This window comes from Bombus vancouverensis, chromosome 2 (genome assembly GCF_051014615.1).
Source record: "Bombus vancouverensis nearcticus chromosome 2, iyBomVanc1_principal, whole genome shotgun sequence".
Taxonomy (NCBI): domain Eukaryota; kingdom Metazoa; phylum Arthropoda; class Insecta; order Hymenoptera; family Apidae; genus Bombus; species Bombus vancouverensis.
Window position 1 is genome coordinate 17,392,007 of NC_134912.1, and position 19,461 is coordinate 17,411,467.

Here is a 19,461-nt window from a genome sequence, read left to right on the forward strand (position 1 = left end):
TCATCTTGTTAACTAGATTAAAGACAATGAGATATAATAGGTGGAAAGAACTTGAAGCGACGTATAACTCGAGACAACTAGCTGAATATAAATAAAGAGAGATCTTAGTCACCGTTTAATTTTGAACGAGACAAACTGCTATATAGAAGCGGTTAGGACGTTTCGTTACATTTATTCGAAAAACTCTGATAAATTTTACTCGACTCGAGTAACGAAATATCAGCAAGTGTCCGACTACTTACCTACAGTGCTAGAAAGTATTTTTGTATCATTTCACGTATTTTCAGGTATATTAATTTTCGTATCATTTAACAGCACATACTTTCGTACGCCACTGTATATGTATATACAGCGTAAGCTGTTATACACAAAATACGCGAGTCTCCAAATTCTTTTCTTGCTACGAGTTTTAGTGAGTTAGATGTCAGTCATAATTTTCATAATTCGAGAAAAGAACTTCGCGTCCCCTAAGAGTTCGTTGCATGCTCGTAAGAGATGAACTATTCTCTGCGTGTATCGTTGGGCGTAATTAACGCGTCGTGTTGCGTGGAAGTAGCACAAAAAAGCAGATCTCCGAACAACCACATGGGAATCCATATCAATTCTTTTTACAGTCGAAGGAGTCTTCGTCGGTGTTGAGCTGCGACATCTCTGCCGACGACAAATATATCGTGACTGGATCCGGTGACAAAAAGGCCACTGTATACGAAGTGATTTACTAGACGTGCACGGTAAAGACGTTTCACGCTTTCCTCCCTTGGTCGAAACCTGAACTCTATAACACGCTCTCCCTTTTCGCGGGGGAGATCCTACAAGTGAGACTTTTTAGCAGCCTTAGGAACATAGACTGTTACTATATTGTGTATATATACATAACAAGTCTGTATTAACGATAGAAACCGCGTTCGAAAGAAACAAAGCATAGAAGAAAGAACAGAAGAAAGAGAGAGAGAGAGAGAGACAAATAGTGATAAGAAGAGTAAACAAAAAAAAAAAAAAAAAAAACGGAGGAAAAGAACTAATGCTAATTATGACGACGGTCGAGAAACCAATGTGTGTGCCAGAGGAAAAAGCTGTACATGTATATTTAGGAGTTGCGTGTGCGTGACCCAACTGTACGTACGACCGTGTGATTTAAACGTAGAGAGAACTTTCTTTGTCGCGTGTATACAACGAGAACGTGTTAATGGGACGTTACCAAGCGATTTTGCATGCGCGTTAAGTGACCAGGAGAGCCTTGCAAATGGTGATGCTAGATACGGTTTCGTATTAAGTACCTAATTATAGAATCAACATGCCCAAGATGACATCATACGACAGATAAAACACGTGAAGAACGAACAGTCGGAGCCTGTCTAACAAAAAATTATACTTGTTCTCGCCTATTGTAATTTTCTTCAAAACTTTTACAACTTTTGCAATCGCTGTCCCTTTAACGTGTCTACGACCACGATAACGAGTCGACGAATACTATTGCTGTATACCGATGTATACATGTATATCTATGATATACATGTGGAATCGTTTCGAGAAAATCGCTGGTCGTACCATTATCGTTACATACCTTGGATAATGCGTTTCGCTATAGACTACAAACAAAGTATAGTCGATTAATACGTTATGCTGTCGTGAACAAGAAAAAACGAAGACAGGTGAATGATAAATATACATCGAATTTATTTATTTCGTATAAAATTGTTCGTTTCGTTGGAACACTATAGTCACGAGAGGATTTGGTCGTTCGAATATTCGTGCATCATCCAAACTATCAAAGCAACGACTGGTAACATTCGTTCTGAAGTCATTGACAAAGGATGATCGTGCCGTTTCTCCTTAAAAAAAAGGAAAGGAAAGTAAACACGAGACTTGTACCGTGGGAGCAGTGTTGTGTATTCTCTACATTCTGATCAACCATGATCATTAATTAATTTTAAATATATCGATAAAAAACGATTGCCTTTTCTGTCAAAGAAAGCTTGCGTAAATAATTATCCGAATCTTTTTCAGCGAATATTTTTACATCCATGGGTAAGTAATTGCTTAATACTTTACAACCTGATCAAAATCAACGAGTCTATGCACATTATTGCACATTAAGCTCGGATGATTTGTAAGCATGAAGAACCAGCTAGAAAGAAACGGTTGATTCGATTATACAAATTAGAAAGGTGTTTTAATATAGAAATGTCATGGAATATAAACTTTAATTTTTCTAGCGTAAATGTTTTAATATTTTATTTTTAATTAAATAATTATTTTTAATTAAATATTGCATTTTTTTATTAAACTATTGCATTTAATAATAATACTATTGTTATTTACTTCAATAATAATAATTGTATTATTTTATTTCATGTAATAGTAATGGCATTATTATTTAATCACTTAATTAAAAATAATAATTTTCTTAATAAAGTAAGTAAGCAAAATTAATCTGTTATAAACAATGTTTGAACGTTTTGATTTATGCGCATCTACGCTGCGCAGCACGTGACCAAACACGTTATAAGTGCGTTAAAACATGTCCTGTCACGTCTCTTGTGCCAACAAATCATTCGATCGTATCATAAATTATTTTACTATACGTCTATCGCATTTCAAAATATGCAACCAAAGTTAACCTTTTATTGTACACACTTGAAATATATTTAATCCTTGAAAATTGTATTAACTATACAAGTAGCAACAACAAGATGCACGATGTTACTACAATGTTATTGACACAACGTTGATATATTTTTAGTGTTTCTCAAAATTTGTCCTCGATTCTATTTTGTTTTAACCATATTTCTTTTAAATCGTTTTGAACTACTTGAAAAAGACATCGCTATAGAGAAATTTTGCATTTTACGAACCAACCGTTTAATCAACTGTGAAGAGAATGATGCATTAGCTCCCTACTAAGAATATAGCATTTGTTACAGTCATCTCTGTTATTGATAAGCATACTAACGCGTGATCAATCAAACCGCCATGCGATTGTGCGCGTATGTGCATATGAATAATAAACGGAACCTTGTACAAAATCCCTCTATATTCCGATCGACGATTTTAATTCATTACTAATTGATTGAGTCATGCGACAGCTCAACATTTAAGTATACATACATCTCTGTAAAGTACAATCATATGCACAAACGAGGCGAAACTATTTCTGTATTTGGACTAAATATTAGTTCCGTAGACCAAACTTAAATTAAATCGATCAATTTTTAGTGATGAATAGTGGGCAACAGGTGGCATCTGCCCTAATTGATGGATCTTGTAAAAAATTAGCATGCAATAAGATAAACGTAATTGAAACATTTAAGTCGTCCCTGTAAAAGTTATAACATAAAAGAATACAGGATTATAAAAAATATAAGTATAAATATGACAAAAAGTATTTTGAAAGTAATCGTTCTTGAAAAATACCTGCACATGACCTTAATGGAATAAAGTAGTTATGGGGTTACTTTTTATATGAACGATTTAACTGAGTCGATTACGTGCCGATAAAGAATCCCTTGCCTAAATGTTTAATTAGCGATAAAAAAAAAGGTAACAGGTAAAGAGATGTACAGATAAATCTTATGCGACCATGACCATTATGCAATATGCACGAATACCGCTTGAAAATGTCGTCTAACGAAAATTGTTAATCTTATTTTATTTTCTTTTTGTTCAAATTTTTCGAGTAAATACAATTAAGATTATTGATAGCAGGACAGATGTGTATTATGAATTAGTTGAAACGAATCTATCGATCAATAGAAAGATCTGTTATTTTTCAGCTATAAGCTGATAATGTTAGGTTGTCGTTTAACAATGCGCTTTCTATACGCTTTTTCCATGCAACAAGGTTTTCGTTGGAAGATATGTACGTGTGCACGTGTGTACGTAAAAGATAGTAAGTAATTATGTCATTTCTATCTTACCTGCGATATAACGGTGAATGATGATTTTGTAATCACGGTACACGCAATACGCATACACACATGTGAAAGGAAAGAAACATTCGAATGAGAAGTGTACACAATCCAAATGGATGTATATGTACATGTATAGCGGAAAGTACGTATCAAGTAAAAATGACGCATCTTAAAAAGTGTTTTTTGGAAAAAATTAAGATCTATTCCATTTTTCCTCTTTAGCTGTAATAATACGAAAATTGAATACGTATTATACTTTTATTTGTTATTTCGCATCAAGACGATTGCACCTTCCTCTTTCAGTATGACAACAGAATAAAAATACTAACCCATGAAATAAATTCGTTTTCACCACATAGTGAATTATTCTATGGCTCTTCGATGTGTCAACGAAGTAAATTTGTGTTACGCCACGTGCCAAATTGGATAAAATAATGCGTGATTAGTAAATGGCAAATAATAGAAGAAACGTATTTCATCGAATCATAGGTGTTTCCACTAAATACTGTTTGTGATACCATTGCATTTTAGCCGTATTAATTCAGTATTAGCCTTAACAAGTTGGTACGAGCGGTTCTCTCTCTTTAATTTAGTAGTTACGCGGAGGATAGTAACATAAATGGTGTTTTACTATTAATCGTGCAATTTTAATCAAATGCACTTGATGCACGATTTGTCGATACTATGTAGTGTGATGTAGCAGGATTTAATCCTACAGGGAGAGGGAAAGAGAGAGAGAGAGAGACAAAATATCTTGTTATCTTTCTTTAATTTGTCACTATTTTGGTAAAAAATTGTACATATATTACAAACAAGTTTAAAATTTTTTAACATCCATTTGTTTGTTACACAATTTGCGCATAATTACGTTGTTTTGTGGTTATCTCATATTGTTCGCATTATGTATACAGGTATCTATAAAAAAAGAACAGTACTATGACAAATACAATCTTGAAACCCGATTATTCGTTCGCCGCTGAAAAAGAATTAAAATAGAGAGGAAGGGAAAAATCCAGAGAAAGAGGAAACAAACGATAGGAATCACAGGTTTACTTCCGGTAATTTTTCGATGTATTTACATTTACGTGTATCTATGTATACAAGATCGTTAAAAACATTAAATGTTTATGCTCGCATTACGATAATATATTCATGTATTTACATGTGTATCCATGTGTACAAGGTAGTTAAAAAACATTAAATGTTTACAGATTTATTTTTCATATTGCCCCGCGCATCATTAATTTCGCGATTTCTTTTTTTTTGTTTTTGTTTTTTTTTCTTTTACTTATCTGTGTTTCTGTGTTTGTCTCTCTTTCTCTCCCTCTCGCGCATACACGCGCTTACTCATTCATACTTCTCATATATTCTCTTTTACATTCAATCGTCGTCGTTTTTAAATATTTTCTCACATAACGTCGCAGTTTATGTACAAGTAGAAAAAACCTAATAACAATATCAACTTCACACCTTACACGCCATTTTAATGGTTGATACGTACATTACGCGCGTATTAAATAAAAAGACATTCGTACTGGCATAGAAGGCTGTTTTTCATCTTGTTCGCCATATGAATGTTCATGGGTCGATTTTCATAGCATCAGAAATACAAACTCTCATTATGGAAAAAAATTTTTTATCGGGTTCTTGAAAAAATTCATCGCGCATATACATGCATACATACACATACAAATTCCGTTCTCTCTGGTATGTACAACTAGAAAATACATAACACAGCTACTTATATGTGTACAAGTAACCGATTTTACAGGAAATGTACAGGAGGCGAACGGTAATATTTCACGCTTACGTTCCTTTTAGGACTTAAGTGTACATGACGCCTGGTTCTATACTCGTTGGAAGGTGTCTTTCCAATTCATTACTGAATTGATATACTTTAGATAGAATAATAAATTCAATCCACAAAAGTATTAGAGAAACTGTGATCATTACAAAATTATAAACAAATTTATAAGAGTTGAAACATACACGTAGAAATTAATAGAAACCTGTAATAAATACTACTAGCTCGTGGATGTAAAAATATCATAAATATTATGATCAAAAAAAAGAAGTCGTGCATTCTGTTTTCTCTTTTCTATCAACGTGAAATTTGTGCATTTGCATTAAAATACTTAGTAGCAACAAAAACAGATTCATTGCTTTAGATCAAAACAATCTAATAGCAAAAATCGACAACCTTCCATCGTGCAAAATATAAAAATTCTTACGTCTTGAGAATGATTTACATCTTGAGGTTGCTTTTACTAAGCGCAGACGTAAAATACATTTGGTCGTAAAACTGTACGCTTCATGCTGGAGTAAGACATTCTCAATATATCCTTCTCCTGCAGAAGGTCCTTAATCCTAATAAAAACCTATCAACGATTCTTACAAATTGCGTTCACAGTTTATGGCAACAAAAAGTAACCATGTTTTTTTTTGTTAGCTACTGTGTGAGACGCGAGTCTTACTATAGTTATCGCGTAATGAAAGAGAAAAGAAATAAATTTGGACAATAGGATCAATAATTATACTAATCGCAAAATCAATAAACAAATAATTGGTAAGCACTATCGTGCTGCATTCTTTGATATCGATCACAAAATTATATGAAGGTAACGGATTTTCATTTCTTTTCTTAGAAATAAAGTGATCACATAAGGAAATACCTTAATGTCGCTTTATCTCCTACAATATTGCCAGATTCAATTTTCAACTCTTAAATTCATATTTTTTGTATGTTTAAGAGTGTATCAAAATAATTTAATTTATGACTAGTTTTGCCTCTCGGTAACCTTATCTGACAGGCCATGATAAATTCCTTTGTCTCTGAAGGAAACACCCAGAGTATCGATCTGCCATGGCAAGTTAATCTGTCATACATATTTACCTAGAAAAGCTATAACCAGTATTTATAAATTTATCTTTTTCTCGTTAGATATCACATATATCCTAAATATCTTTCGATAGATTGCGTTTGACACAAGTAATGAAATTCATGAAAATGCAGAATCTGGCAACGTTGTTAGCATATAGTGTTTGCAAAGTATGTGCAAGATCCTTGTAATCAGTATGTTTCGCATTCACTTCCCACATACTATATATACAAGTCGCGCTAGATAAATCTATTACGTATACTATATTATCTTACTATTCTTAAGGCTAATTTAGCTTGCTGCACACACGTGACGTGGTCCATGTGACATCTGAAGACACTGGGTGGTCAGTCGCTATCGGAGCCCACTGGATTAATTTTTTTTCTCTTCTTTGCTTGTTTTACATTCACAATTGATTCCTCCTATGGCAACACGATTAAACTCAATTAATAAAAAATACAAATATCTAAATAGTATCAAAAATAGCTACTGTAGATTATTTTTAAATTTACCTCACTACTAGATGTACTGTCCAAATGATACCGAGGAAGCGGCCTTTTTGAGCTAGACCTTTCCCTCGTATTAGCACCAGTTTTTCTATGACCTCCTTTACCACCAGCACCTCCGCCACCTCCAGCCGACGCTGCTGCATGTTTTCGTGCTGAGCTTGTTGGTGGGGGCGGAGGAGGTTCATTTTCTTCATTAACTTCCGCAAGCGCAAATAAATCTCCATAACTTTTTCTTAAAGAATCACTACTGGCTGCTTGTGCTTGTTGTAGAGCTCTTTGCATTCCTTCAGAATGATAAAGCTGCAATTCAGCGGACGACATACAATGCTGTCGTAATTGATCCAAATGACCAAGAACTTGTTCGCCAGAGGGTGTACCAGATTGTTGATTATGTTTAGGGCCAGATCGTTTCCGCTTGTTTGGACTTGTAGCAGGGTAACGAGTACTCAAAAGATTCGCAAGTAACTCACTAAGTTTTTCTTCGTAATCGCGACACCAGTAACGTAGAGCCGCTACAACAAACATGTCCCCATCCACGTTTTGCCGTGCAAGCAATTGTCGCAGAAGTTCTAACGTTGGCCTATTCAATTATTAATGTTATTAATATCGAAATAAATTTTTTATCTTTACTTACTTTTACTTTTAGATTTACTTACTTTTCTTGTTTAAGCATAAACAATATCGATGTTAATGCTTCTGCGTGATCTCGAAATTGCAATTTGGGTAAGACAGGTAAGACATAGTCAATTGGAAAATCATGGGCAAAAATAAGCTGCCAAAAACAATATTGCTCAAAAGTCTCCCAATTTAAACTTGCTGTCAAAAGTGATGTAAACGATTCCTTCTTTAACATCTTTAAGTGTCCTTGCATTATTTGACAAACCAATTCTTGTAGTTGGCATGCATCGACGGTCGAGACAACCAAATGTAATAATTGAACATTTCCAAGAGCCACATTTTGAAAACCCATGTATACGTCAGGCACAAGGTAACACAGCATAAATATGTTATCTTCATGGCAGAGCTATAAAAAAATGATACATTATATACGACTAATAAAAGGATATATAAAGCAAATTAAAACAAATTACAATTTTTACAATTGTTTGTGATATTACAATTTTTAACTTTTAAAAATTACATACCTTCAAATCTGACACTAAACACGCATCTAATTTTTTTTCTCGATGTACACAAAAATCTTTATATACAGATGCTTTAACGTCATTTAACATATTACTGCAATAAAAAATAATATAATAAAAAGCATACTTTCATTTGCTTATGTGTAATTTGCATTCCACTACGAACCTTGGTTCGCCTTCCCGTTTTTCTTCCTCTCTGCCCCAGACTTTCAAAAAATAAAGTAACAGATAACCTATTCTTGATTGAACGTTTTGTATCTCTGCAAGTACCCGAGCTAGCAGCTTCCGCCTATTGTCCTCTTCTTTACACAACTGAAACTGATTTCGAAACATAACAAACAATGGTGTACTTATACTATCAGTCAAGGCTTCTTCATTCAAATTATCTGATGGAAATATTTGAGATGTAATTTGTGAAGATAAGATCGTTGATATGCAAGAAGCCAGTGCTGGTATAGTTTCTGCATCTATTTCATCCTCTACAACCATTTGTACTATCCTCTCCATCGTTTGACATCTCACTTCATTGTCTGTTTCACTGTGCAAACTTTCTACAGCAGTCCTTAACTCTTCTGGTTCTAAAATTAAATTTAACTGAGATGTAATATCTTCTTTCTTCACGATACAATTTGCATTTTTTTGTTCGTTTTTCAACTTCACATTTGCTAATGGAACATCTTCTTCATCTTCTTCCTCTACTTTAGTCACTATCCTATAATGTTAAATATCCTTTAGTGATATAACTATATTTTTAAGCTGAAACATTTGAAGTACTATGTGATAGAAATATAAAACAGAATTAACCTTAATGACACTTCGTCTTCTTCATCACTAAAAGCTGGTTCTGAGTCTTGATTTAGATGATTATTTTCAACTGGTGTATTCGCTGCATTTTCCAGTGTAGCGCCTGGTGTAACATCCTTATTAAAATCCTCCATTTTACCTGAATATACAGGAACCTTATTTCCTGCTCAAAAACATCATGCAAAAACCAAAGTTAGTAAGCAATGAATGTGCTATAAGCTTAAGGGAAAGGTGAATAATAAAATTTATTAAAAGAAAAGACCAGAAAATGAGTTTTAAATGATGTTTGAAAGAGAAAGATTTGTTAAAACCATGATACATAAACCCAAAATTAATATACATACACTAATATTTTTCTGTGCTTATATCTATTTGATATGTACATTTGAATATCATCAATATTTATACTATATATATGTCGGAGATGAAAGGACATCGGAGCCTTCCCTTTGAAACTTCGGGAAAATCTCTGAACACCGTAATCTAGATTCTATCATAGGCGTAATTAAACAATTGTCGTCCTTCGATCCGATTGTATTTGTTCGAGATTTGTGATAATGAGCTTGTGCTCGAGGCGACAGCCAGTCGCCGAACGTAGCCGCAGTCACGGGATGAACGCTTTGTCTAACAAAGGTATGGAGTAATTCTATAGCTCTCCTTAAAAGAAATATTTGTGGCGGCACGCGACAGTAAACATTCCAATGGTTTCTATCCCACACGCAGACCCTATTCTTCGAGTAAGATGATTGCCAGATGTCGATGCGTCTCCGCAGTACATGTTCAGCTAGCCCGAGGGCCCGTTATAAATCATAAGATTTAGCTAGCTAAAGTCCTTCAAATAGACAAACAGTCTTTGTCCCAACTACGGGAAAATAGGGGAGATCTATTATCAACGAGCGGCGTCTCCCACTAGCAACTTTCCCTCGAGGGCGGCTAGCATCTTTTTCTAACCACCGATATGGAGATTGACCAATTAGCAGCAACGCCAATTTCCCTTACTTTCTGAACGAAGGCTATCCTCGACGAATCCGATGATGTCGTGTCCTTAGACATACCCCATTATAGTTTCCCTCTGTGGCATCATCGAGATGGAAATTCATTCTCTCTCGAGATCTCATCGACGAAAAGAGTAACCCCTTACTATCAGTGAATATTACGCGCCCGACTTAGATTTTGTTGAACCTAGGATCATTGTCATTAGTTTCTCGAGTATCTAATTACCACGGTTACTTGTCCAGTTCTATGATAATCGTATTTGCACTTAGTCAATATCTTCTCTATTGCATAACGACAATGTGTAATCCAAGTGGAGATTCGTTTCACACCCCTAACCCTAATTCTAATGTAAACCTGACATATATTTTTAAAACTAAATATGTACATTATATAAAAAATAGCATGATTTTAACAAGTGATGAATACATAAAAATAAATAGATACATGTTTATACATGTGCAATGGTAAGCTTTTTCAGTGCTCTGATTTTGAATGGTCTATAGAAAATAAACATGCAATATTGTGTAATAATTTTACCAGGATCTGCATTAGGTGGTAAACAGAATTCTTTGAATGTTTCTCTTATCTTGCTTCTTAATTCACGATCTAACTTGGGACTATCAAACAATGGATAAAGACTCGGCAAAACCCGTTTCTCCAAAATTTGTCGCAACGACAAAAAGATCCCATTTCTCACTTTTTCGGTTAAAGGTGGATAGAAATTTGGTATTATCTGTAAACAAAAATTATGTAAATTTTAAAACCGTAATGAAGTGTTGAGATTTACATTATCACTTACTCTGCATAAAAAGTCTAACAATGTGGCAGTGACCGGTGGATGCGATCTCATGGAATTGTGCATGACAAGGATTGCAGGTTCAATGTTCATTATGTTATCCTTCTCAGGTTCAAAAAACAACCAATCATAAAATAAAGCGAGTTTAGCATTACTTGCAGCTACAGTTGATGTACAAGTTGTAAATAACCATCCTATTACTGCCCATCGAGGTATAATATCTGAACATAGTAGCTCATTTGTTGGATGAATAACACCAACAATGAATCGTATAAGGTCACATCTCAAAGATTGTGATTCTGGTGTAGCCAGGTACTGCCTTTGAAACCAATCTTGGTATCGTTTATGATTACCAAAACGGACTTGACTGGTTAAAAATACTAATTTCCTTTCCATATCTGGTGTAAGTCTAGATTGGAGAAACCTTCTAGAAGTCCTAGTTTGTAAAAGTTGAAGGACACCACTGAAATTTGGACAAAGAGACTTTGGATTGAGAAGTATGTCTTTCCAAAGTGCCTCAAATTCAGGTATCCGTGCCACATTTTGTAATAGGCGTACTAAATCTCTACAAACATTAATTATCATTTTGTTTATTACAGTCTGGCTTGCATTATAAATATAGATAAAAATATTTCACTTCATTTACCTTCCAATAACCAAGCAATCAACCATACGTTCTCTTATTAAAGATACAGTAAATGTAACTTCTTTTTGACGTAAACCAGATAAATGTGGTGCATTATGATCTTCTATTAATCGTAAATAGGTATAAACAATGGATGCTACTAGAAAAGGGAATTTATCCAGCCAAGGTCGATTTTCTTGAAAAATATCTAAAAGTGCATCAACTAAAAACAAATTCCGTGGTGAAATATCACCACCAGCTGCATGCCTTAATAAACTTAAACAAAGGTTATCCACACTAGCTACACTGGTTCTTATCATCTCCCTTAACAGCCATAACAACTGACTTCTAGTCACATCGTTCAATCGTAGGTATCTTTCAAGTACTAATTGATTAAGATGTACTAACACAATTGCAAGACCATCTCGTGTAATTAATGTCAAGTCTCTGTAACTTTTTGGAGCATTTTGAGGATCTGTCAAAATGACTACCAACAATCCTAATGAAACTTCTTCATGTGTCTTATCCTTACATACAGCATTATTTAACGTATCATGGGCTTCTTTTTCAGATAGCCCTGCAGTCAGGTTTTGGAGCACTGTATAACATCTCTCGAATTTCTGAAAATAGAAAACAAGTTTTTAATATCTTGTAACAATAAAATATTTTAAAAATGTAGCATAAATAAATGTAAAAAGATATAAAAAGTGTAACATATTTAAAGTTCCGTACTAACAGACTATAAAATATTAAATAAAATTATTAATATTGAGAAAACATTAAAAGTATTTTAATTCCAGTATTAAGTTGGCAAATTTGATAATATGTATCATTCATTATATTTTTTATTGGATTTTAGCGATTAATATTCAATTAAATTATTCATTAATATTCAATTTTCCATCAATAAGCAAGAAAAGTGAACATTAGAATTATGCAAATGATTCAAATATTGCCGCTAAGACGCGTGGTACGACGTGTGGCGCCGCGCGGTCAGCGACGTGCGCGACCGTCGCAACAATGGCGGAACCCCTAGCACCCGATACGTATCCAGTGACTATTTAAAATATTTATGTTACCTCTTCCAAGTCGTCCTTATTCTCTATGCAACTTGTGCTGAGTAGCCGGGACGCGAGAGTTTTCGTCTGTTCCATAGCTGCTGACTGGCCCACGGCCGTCCCGTGAACGTTATTCTAGGCCCTGTCGAGCCCTCAGCCCTCAGCCCTGTGCCCCTGGCCGCTTGTGCTTGCCTCCGTGCATCGTGATCGTCTCACTGCCTGTTCGCTCTCTATCTTTCTCTCTCTCTCTCTCTCTCTCTTCCACCTTCCCCACTCTTCGTCTCTCGCGCGGTCTCTTCACTCTGTTTATTCCTTACCACGGACCTCCCCGACTCCCTGAACTGTCCCGATGCGATTGCGCATTGATACATGCGCCTCGTCTCTTTTCGGCCTCGCTTCGTGACGTGATCGCTCCCCACTACTAACACCAATCACTTGCTTACCAATCGCAACCTACCAATCCGTATACACTGATGGATATTGGTGGGGATACCGTAGAAAAGTAGTGCGGCTAACAGGAACGTATTTATTAAAGGCGCGCATCCAGAGGACGGTCACCTCAAAGTGTCTCTGAACCTTCGAAGCAGTGTACTCACTATGCCAAACTTCGTGCAAAAGGGTTTAGTCTTCCCGCGTTTAAACGGTTCGTTTCAGGTGTCACACGATCGTGTATTGATTATTTTTTTCTTGTACAGACTATAGAACTGTATGTACGCATATATTCATACAATTGTATTGCAAATACTTCATTACGCAAAGACACACTGATGTTTATTGTTATTGGAACAGATGTAACGTACAATGCATTAATATGCACATATCACTTTGCGTTACAATAGTATTACAATCAAGTGAAAAATAATAAAAGTTCTTTGCAACTTGAATCGTTAAGTTACGAAATACAAATATTAATGAATTCTAGTAAACCGCTGCATGCATTTGAAAGTTTCAGGTCAACAATAAGACATACAATAGAAGATACACGTACATACACGTATACGCAACTGTTACAGTATCTAACTTTAAAGACTAAGTAAAATAGAATAACACGTCGTTAAAATGAAATCAATAATAAATTTGTAGGAAGTGAGAATGGTACCACGAGGTCATCGGCATCTTGACTTCAAATTACGTAGAACTTTATAAAAATAACTCGATCATTGTTATAACATTGGAAACTACCAAAAATTAAATTTTGTAAATGAATGTATATAACTTTCTTTAAAAATTCATATATTTTAAAAAATAGAAAGATATATATTTAAACAACATAGTTCATAGGAAGAATTACACCAAAAATTATGAAAATTGTTCACATTGGTGACGCTTAAGTCTACCATTTACTTTATCGTAGATACATCCCTGCGGTTTGTGCCTGCGCATGCGCGTATCTGTACGCACGAAGAGGTACTCGACTAATCGCATCGGGTGCCCTGGCCACGCTTCCCGCTCTTCGTTTCCTCGTGTTATTTAGTGAACGTCTTTACGTTCTTTTCCGAATTCTTGTCATTTTGTGGTTACCCAAACGTCACGCGATACCTTTGAATTTTGCGCATTAGTTATAATCGTATATATTAAACACATCCTCTGGGTATATAGAATTTCTGCGCATCAATACGTTCGTGCAACGTCAACCTAACCCCCAATAAGTGCAGGAGCCACGGACCTGACATTCCATTACGATGTATAAGGCTTTCCTCCAGGTATCCGTGGTGCTATAACCCCATTTTCCTTTCTCTTTCTTCTTCTAATACACATATGCGTATGCATACTCATTTTCATTTCCTATTACGATTACTTTTTCGTTATTTGGTTATGATTCGACTCGAGGTCATCTCTAGCTTGTTAAGTTTGTACAGATGTAGAAACTCTGTTGCTTCGAGTTCATAGATATTAATAAATAAAATTAGAAGAGAGTTATGGTATTCGATTTTTGTCGCTTTAATTTAGTATTTGAACAACATATGTTAATTCGTTGCGTTGGATCGTAATAAAAGTTAATTAGGAATACAGATATTAATGTACGAGATTTTTAAACTTTCTATTCGACGTTGAAATGATTGTTGCAACGAAAATTTTATTAGAGAAAAACGGTTTTATTCAAATTGCGTACTATTATATCTTGGTTTAATTTTTAATTTACTCAACTATGATTCAACTATGTATATTACTTTCATATCTTGTATTTTACTAATATTTTTTATTGTAATACAAAATAAACAGCGAAATAAAAAAGTGTATATTATCAGTTTTTTTACAAACTTGATAAAAAATGCTTGGTTTTATATATTATTAATCAAACACTCAAATGTATACCCTTCGAAGGTTCCAAGAGGAATAGCCCTGCTGAACATTTTACGATTGTACAATGCTTGCTTACTTACTTGTAAACGTCAATGAACGCATGCGCATAAGAGAGTACCGTGAATAGTCTGTCATCAGGATCGTATATAAGATGGAGACACAAAAGAGGGAAACATACCCAAAATATAGTAAAATAATTTATCTCATTTTCATTAGTAAAATTTACGATTTGTTCAAGTAATTATATCGTTTCACACGTCATAAGAAGTTAAAAATAGATTAAACGTTTTAAGAAATAAAAGAACGTTATTCTATAACAAAGTTATTGATTTTTTAATATTCTATAAAAACCTACTGCTTGATATATTAATATTATTTTTTCAACGAAAATTTACAGATTATGTAGGCATCATAAACTTTGATCTATCTCATTAACTTTCTTACGGTGATCTATCGCGCTGTTATATTTATTACTTCTTACAATTGCATATAAACGTATAAGCAAATTTAATATTTATTCAAGAAAAGATAACATGCGCTAATAGTCCGAGGCGCAATGTTCTATAATTCATTCAAATATTTTATGCTAACAGAACTATTATATATCTATGTTCGTTGTTGTATATCTATCAATCGTAAACAATTCGAAAGAATATGTACGTACTTAGTAAGTAACAGCTTGTACATTTGAATTTGCTTAATGAGCTCTCAGTGATCTACGGATAACTGAGTTCGGAGCACCTGGCGCACAGCCAATGCGGTTGAGAAAAACGTGTTAGTATCACTAACTAGTGATACTAGTGTTAGTATCTTTCATTAAGGACAGATACGTATTGTACATACATATATGTATGTATTCTTTGTATTTCGCATATAACAATTTTATATTTAAAGAATTCATATGATAATTTTTATACAATATGTATTGTTAAATATATATATGATGTATTTATTATATTTAATATAAAAATTTTTTTTTCTATTTTTTCATTTTTGTATGGAATGTCAAAAATTTTGTGGGTTTAATGTACATGAAAATGTATTCTCATTATATTCGTAGTTGAATAATATATAAATAATGTTAATAATTAATTTACAAGAGATTCAGCCATGCATTTGCTACGATATTGATTCGTTACATTGGAATTAATATAATTCATCGCATAACGGGTTATACATGGAAGAATAATATAATGATGCTTACCGAACTGAGTATAGTATATGTATTGCGATTAAATAAAAAATTATCATTATTATGTATAATTGCTAATTACATGTCTTTATGGAGGTGAAATACGATATTAATGACAATATGCATACATATTTCAGCCGATTAATTTTAAAATGATGTACGGGAAAATGGTCAATTTACAAAGGGTTATAATATAGTGTAATTGTCACATAATAATAGCTTAGTTTGCGAAAAAATTCGATAGATTTCAATAATTTAATCTAATCGACTTTAAAGAATAATAGAAGCACATCAAATAATTACATGAAATTCCTGAATCTAATATTTCTGCTTCTAAATGTTACTATTAAATATTCACGTTTTCCTATCTATATATATAATCTATGCACATAAATAGTTCTCACAAAGTAACTTAATGAGATTAAGCTTACTATAAGTCATATCTATATCAAAAATTCTTGGATACTTAGCAACAGTATTGAATTACTAAAATTATTAAAATAAAAGAGATATTCTATAGAAGTATAAGAAGAATAAGAGACAATTCTATAGAAGTGTATTTGGGAAATTTAATATTAATTGTGTTTTAACTTATGCACATTCATACTTGTGATAGAGACTTAGTATGCAATATATTTAATGTTTAAAATTTAAATAATATGGTTCATTGTATATGTATATATTAAATGCATATATTAAGAAATTCTGAATTTTCATTGGTTATTATATGAAACAAGAAATTAAACAGTTGTTATGCAATTGATTATATTTAGTTAGAATATTTCTTACGTTTATTGTGACAAATAGTGCAAAAAGTTGAGTGTAAATAATTATTCTTTATATTAAGAATAAGATATTCGTTGTATGAATCAGATAAAGGTAATGTGTTTAAATTATTTGATCCTACGATATGACTGTGACAAAGTATAAATGGCACACATTACTTCTCGCCAATATTTATCAAAATTGAAACATTTCATATTTTTAAATATTGATATAATTTATATAACGATTAAAGATCTTCTTATGATTTGAAATTTAGAATTATTTGTACTACATAACTTACCAATTATTATATTATCATTGCAGCCTTATTTCTTGTGATACATCTCAAAAGGATTAAAATATTATATTTGTAATACATGGACTCGATTATTAATTAGGAAATGTTGCTCTATATAATTATTTCTAAACATAAAATATGGGGAAATATAGAAATTCTGGCACATGTTCTCAATACTTTAAAATCGTTTAACGGTAACTGAAGTATAAAATGTAAACAGTACCAATAAAACCTTCTGTCAATGCAATAACATTGATCATAAACATTCAGTGCATTCTTGAGATGCTAAAAAGTGTATAAATTTAAAATTTACATAAAAATGTATGTAAGTCATTATTAATATTATTATTATCAAAGCACACTACGATTTTCCTTTCCTGAATCTTTGTCGTGCTTGTGCTTTACTATATTTTGAATGTTTTTCCTTCTCGTTATTCATTTCTGCTTCAACATCATCAAATTCTTCTTTATTATCACCAAAGAGATCCGTTGGAGGTTCCAAAAGTGATTTTCTTTGACACTTTACAAAATAACGGAATCCCTTTGCAATGCCAAAACCTAGCATTGCTATAGACATCGTTAATAAGGCCATCAAAAGAGGATGCTGCATCCAATGAAAAAGAACGAAATAACCATTATAAGCATTCATCTTAACATTGATTTCTAAGAATATTAAACTGATACATATACCGTTAATGTGGGTTTATTTGTAAAAACATAATCAGCAATTACAACTATTACTCCAAGTATGATACCAACACCAGCACCAAGCCAGGGTATTTGTTGATCAGCTACAAAATAATTTACCATATTAAAACCTCATATGAGACATTTTCATTATAATTATCTGAATATCTTGAATGCTATACCTCGTTTGTCTTTAATTAATAATTGTGTTACTCTGCTCATTGCTTCTAAAATCGTTGGTTCATTTGGTTGAAAGGATAAAGCTTTATTGTAAGATTGAAGTGCTTCACTGAAGCGGAAGGTTTGTGACTCTACTTCAGCCTTTCTAAAATAACCCTACAAAAATTTTGGATATACTTATGTTATAATATACTTATTGAAGTGTTTTATAAAAAGCACTCCTGTACCTTGGTCCAATCAGGTTTTAATTGAATTGTCATTAATGCATCTTCCATTGCAAAATGATATTGTTGTAATTTTAAAAATGCAAATGATCGATTACTATACAAGGAGTAATTTTTTGGGTCTAGTTTAATGGCATGAGTGTAATGAAACATAGCCTCTTCATATTTTTGTTCTTTCACACACGCGTTTCCGCGTTCCTTGAAGATTTGTACCTTCAATGAAATTGAGATAATGTAATAAGTGAATCACTGCAATGTTAATTTTAAATTCTTTCACACAACATAATATCATTAATACAACATTTTGTATCAATTTGGATCATAAAATCTTGCAATAAATACAATTATGTAGTCACCAAATAAAAAGTGTAAATACTAAAATATAGATATGAAACTTACAAATGCTTACCTCTGCTTCCCGTGTGTTCGACATAATTTACAATGACTTTGGCAATCGGTTACTTAAAATAAGTTTTTTAAATTATGTAACATACGCGTTATCATTGTCCTTCGGGAAAGTTCTAAGTAACCTGTTATCTAAATATAAGAAATAGTCAACAACAAGAACCAGCCGAAACACCTGCCATGACTTTTTCACCGGTAAGTACATGCGCAGCGAGCATTGACATGTGATACTGCACTGCGCATAAACCTTCTACCTAGTCGTCGCAGTCGTCAGCTGCAAACTGTAGTACTTTGTTGAGTTCAACTAGAACAAGAACAGACGTTGATTCTATTCTTTCTGATACTTGAAGTTTTCCCATTGGATATTGTTGAAGAGACATCCGTATAAAAATGAGTTAACGATTTTCACAAAGTGAGCATAATTTTGTGACACGATCTTAAATAGTTGAATAGTTGTCAATAAAAGGTTACGCTTATACTTACGTTTCGATGAAAAACATTTTTGATTATTAAATTAGATTATGTACATATGATGTAAGATTAAGATAAAACGAAATAAAGATATAAACTTATTTATCTATGTTATGTTTATACAACTCCTCTTAACGTACAATGAAACTCGTGCAAAAGAAGTTTGTAAGGAATTTCGAGTGATGCAGGACGTTCAACGGCGAAAGAATATA

At 33.1% G+C, this 19,461-nt stretch overlaps 2 protein-coding genes across 8 annotated transcripts in view; one reads left to right on the top strand and one right to left on the bottom strand.

Annotated features, from left to right (window-relative positions):
• The window catches only part of gro (TLE family member transcriptional corepressor groucho), a 115,475-nt gene extending 110,425 nt beyond the window's left edge, over positions 1 to 5,050 (top strand). For all 7 annotated transcript variants that reach the window (XM_033350754.2, XM_076625735.1, XM_033350759.2 and 4 more), the window contains one exon: positions 615 to 5,050. In XM_033350754.2, the coding sequence (XP_033206645.1) occupies positions 615 to 722 (108 nt within the window). In that variant the 3' untranslated portion in view covers positions 723 to 5,050. The remainder of the gene's footprint in view (positions 1 to 614) is intronic.
• Positions 4,664 to 19,063, bottom strand: IntS3 (integrator complex subunit 3). Its single transcript, XM_033350885.2, is given in 16 exon segments — positions 4,664 to 7,212; positions 7,303 to 7,879; positions 7,956 to 8,323; positions 8,445 to 8,538; positions 8,611 to 9,156; positions 9,249 to 9,387; positions 10,782 to 10,977; positions 11,044 to 11,605; positions 11,687 to 12,285; positions 12,745 to 12,824; positions 12,827 to 12,904; positions 17,688 to 17,886; positions 17,973 to 18,073; positions 18,152 to 18,305; positions 18,377 to 18,586; positions 18,783 to 19,063. Coding segments are annotated over 16 exon segments (4,002 nt in total). The 5' UTR covers positions 18,807 to 19,063; the 3' UTR covers positions 4,664 to 7,137.
• Between the last annotated feature and the right edge of the window lie 398 nt (positions 19,064 to 19,461).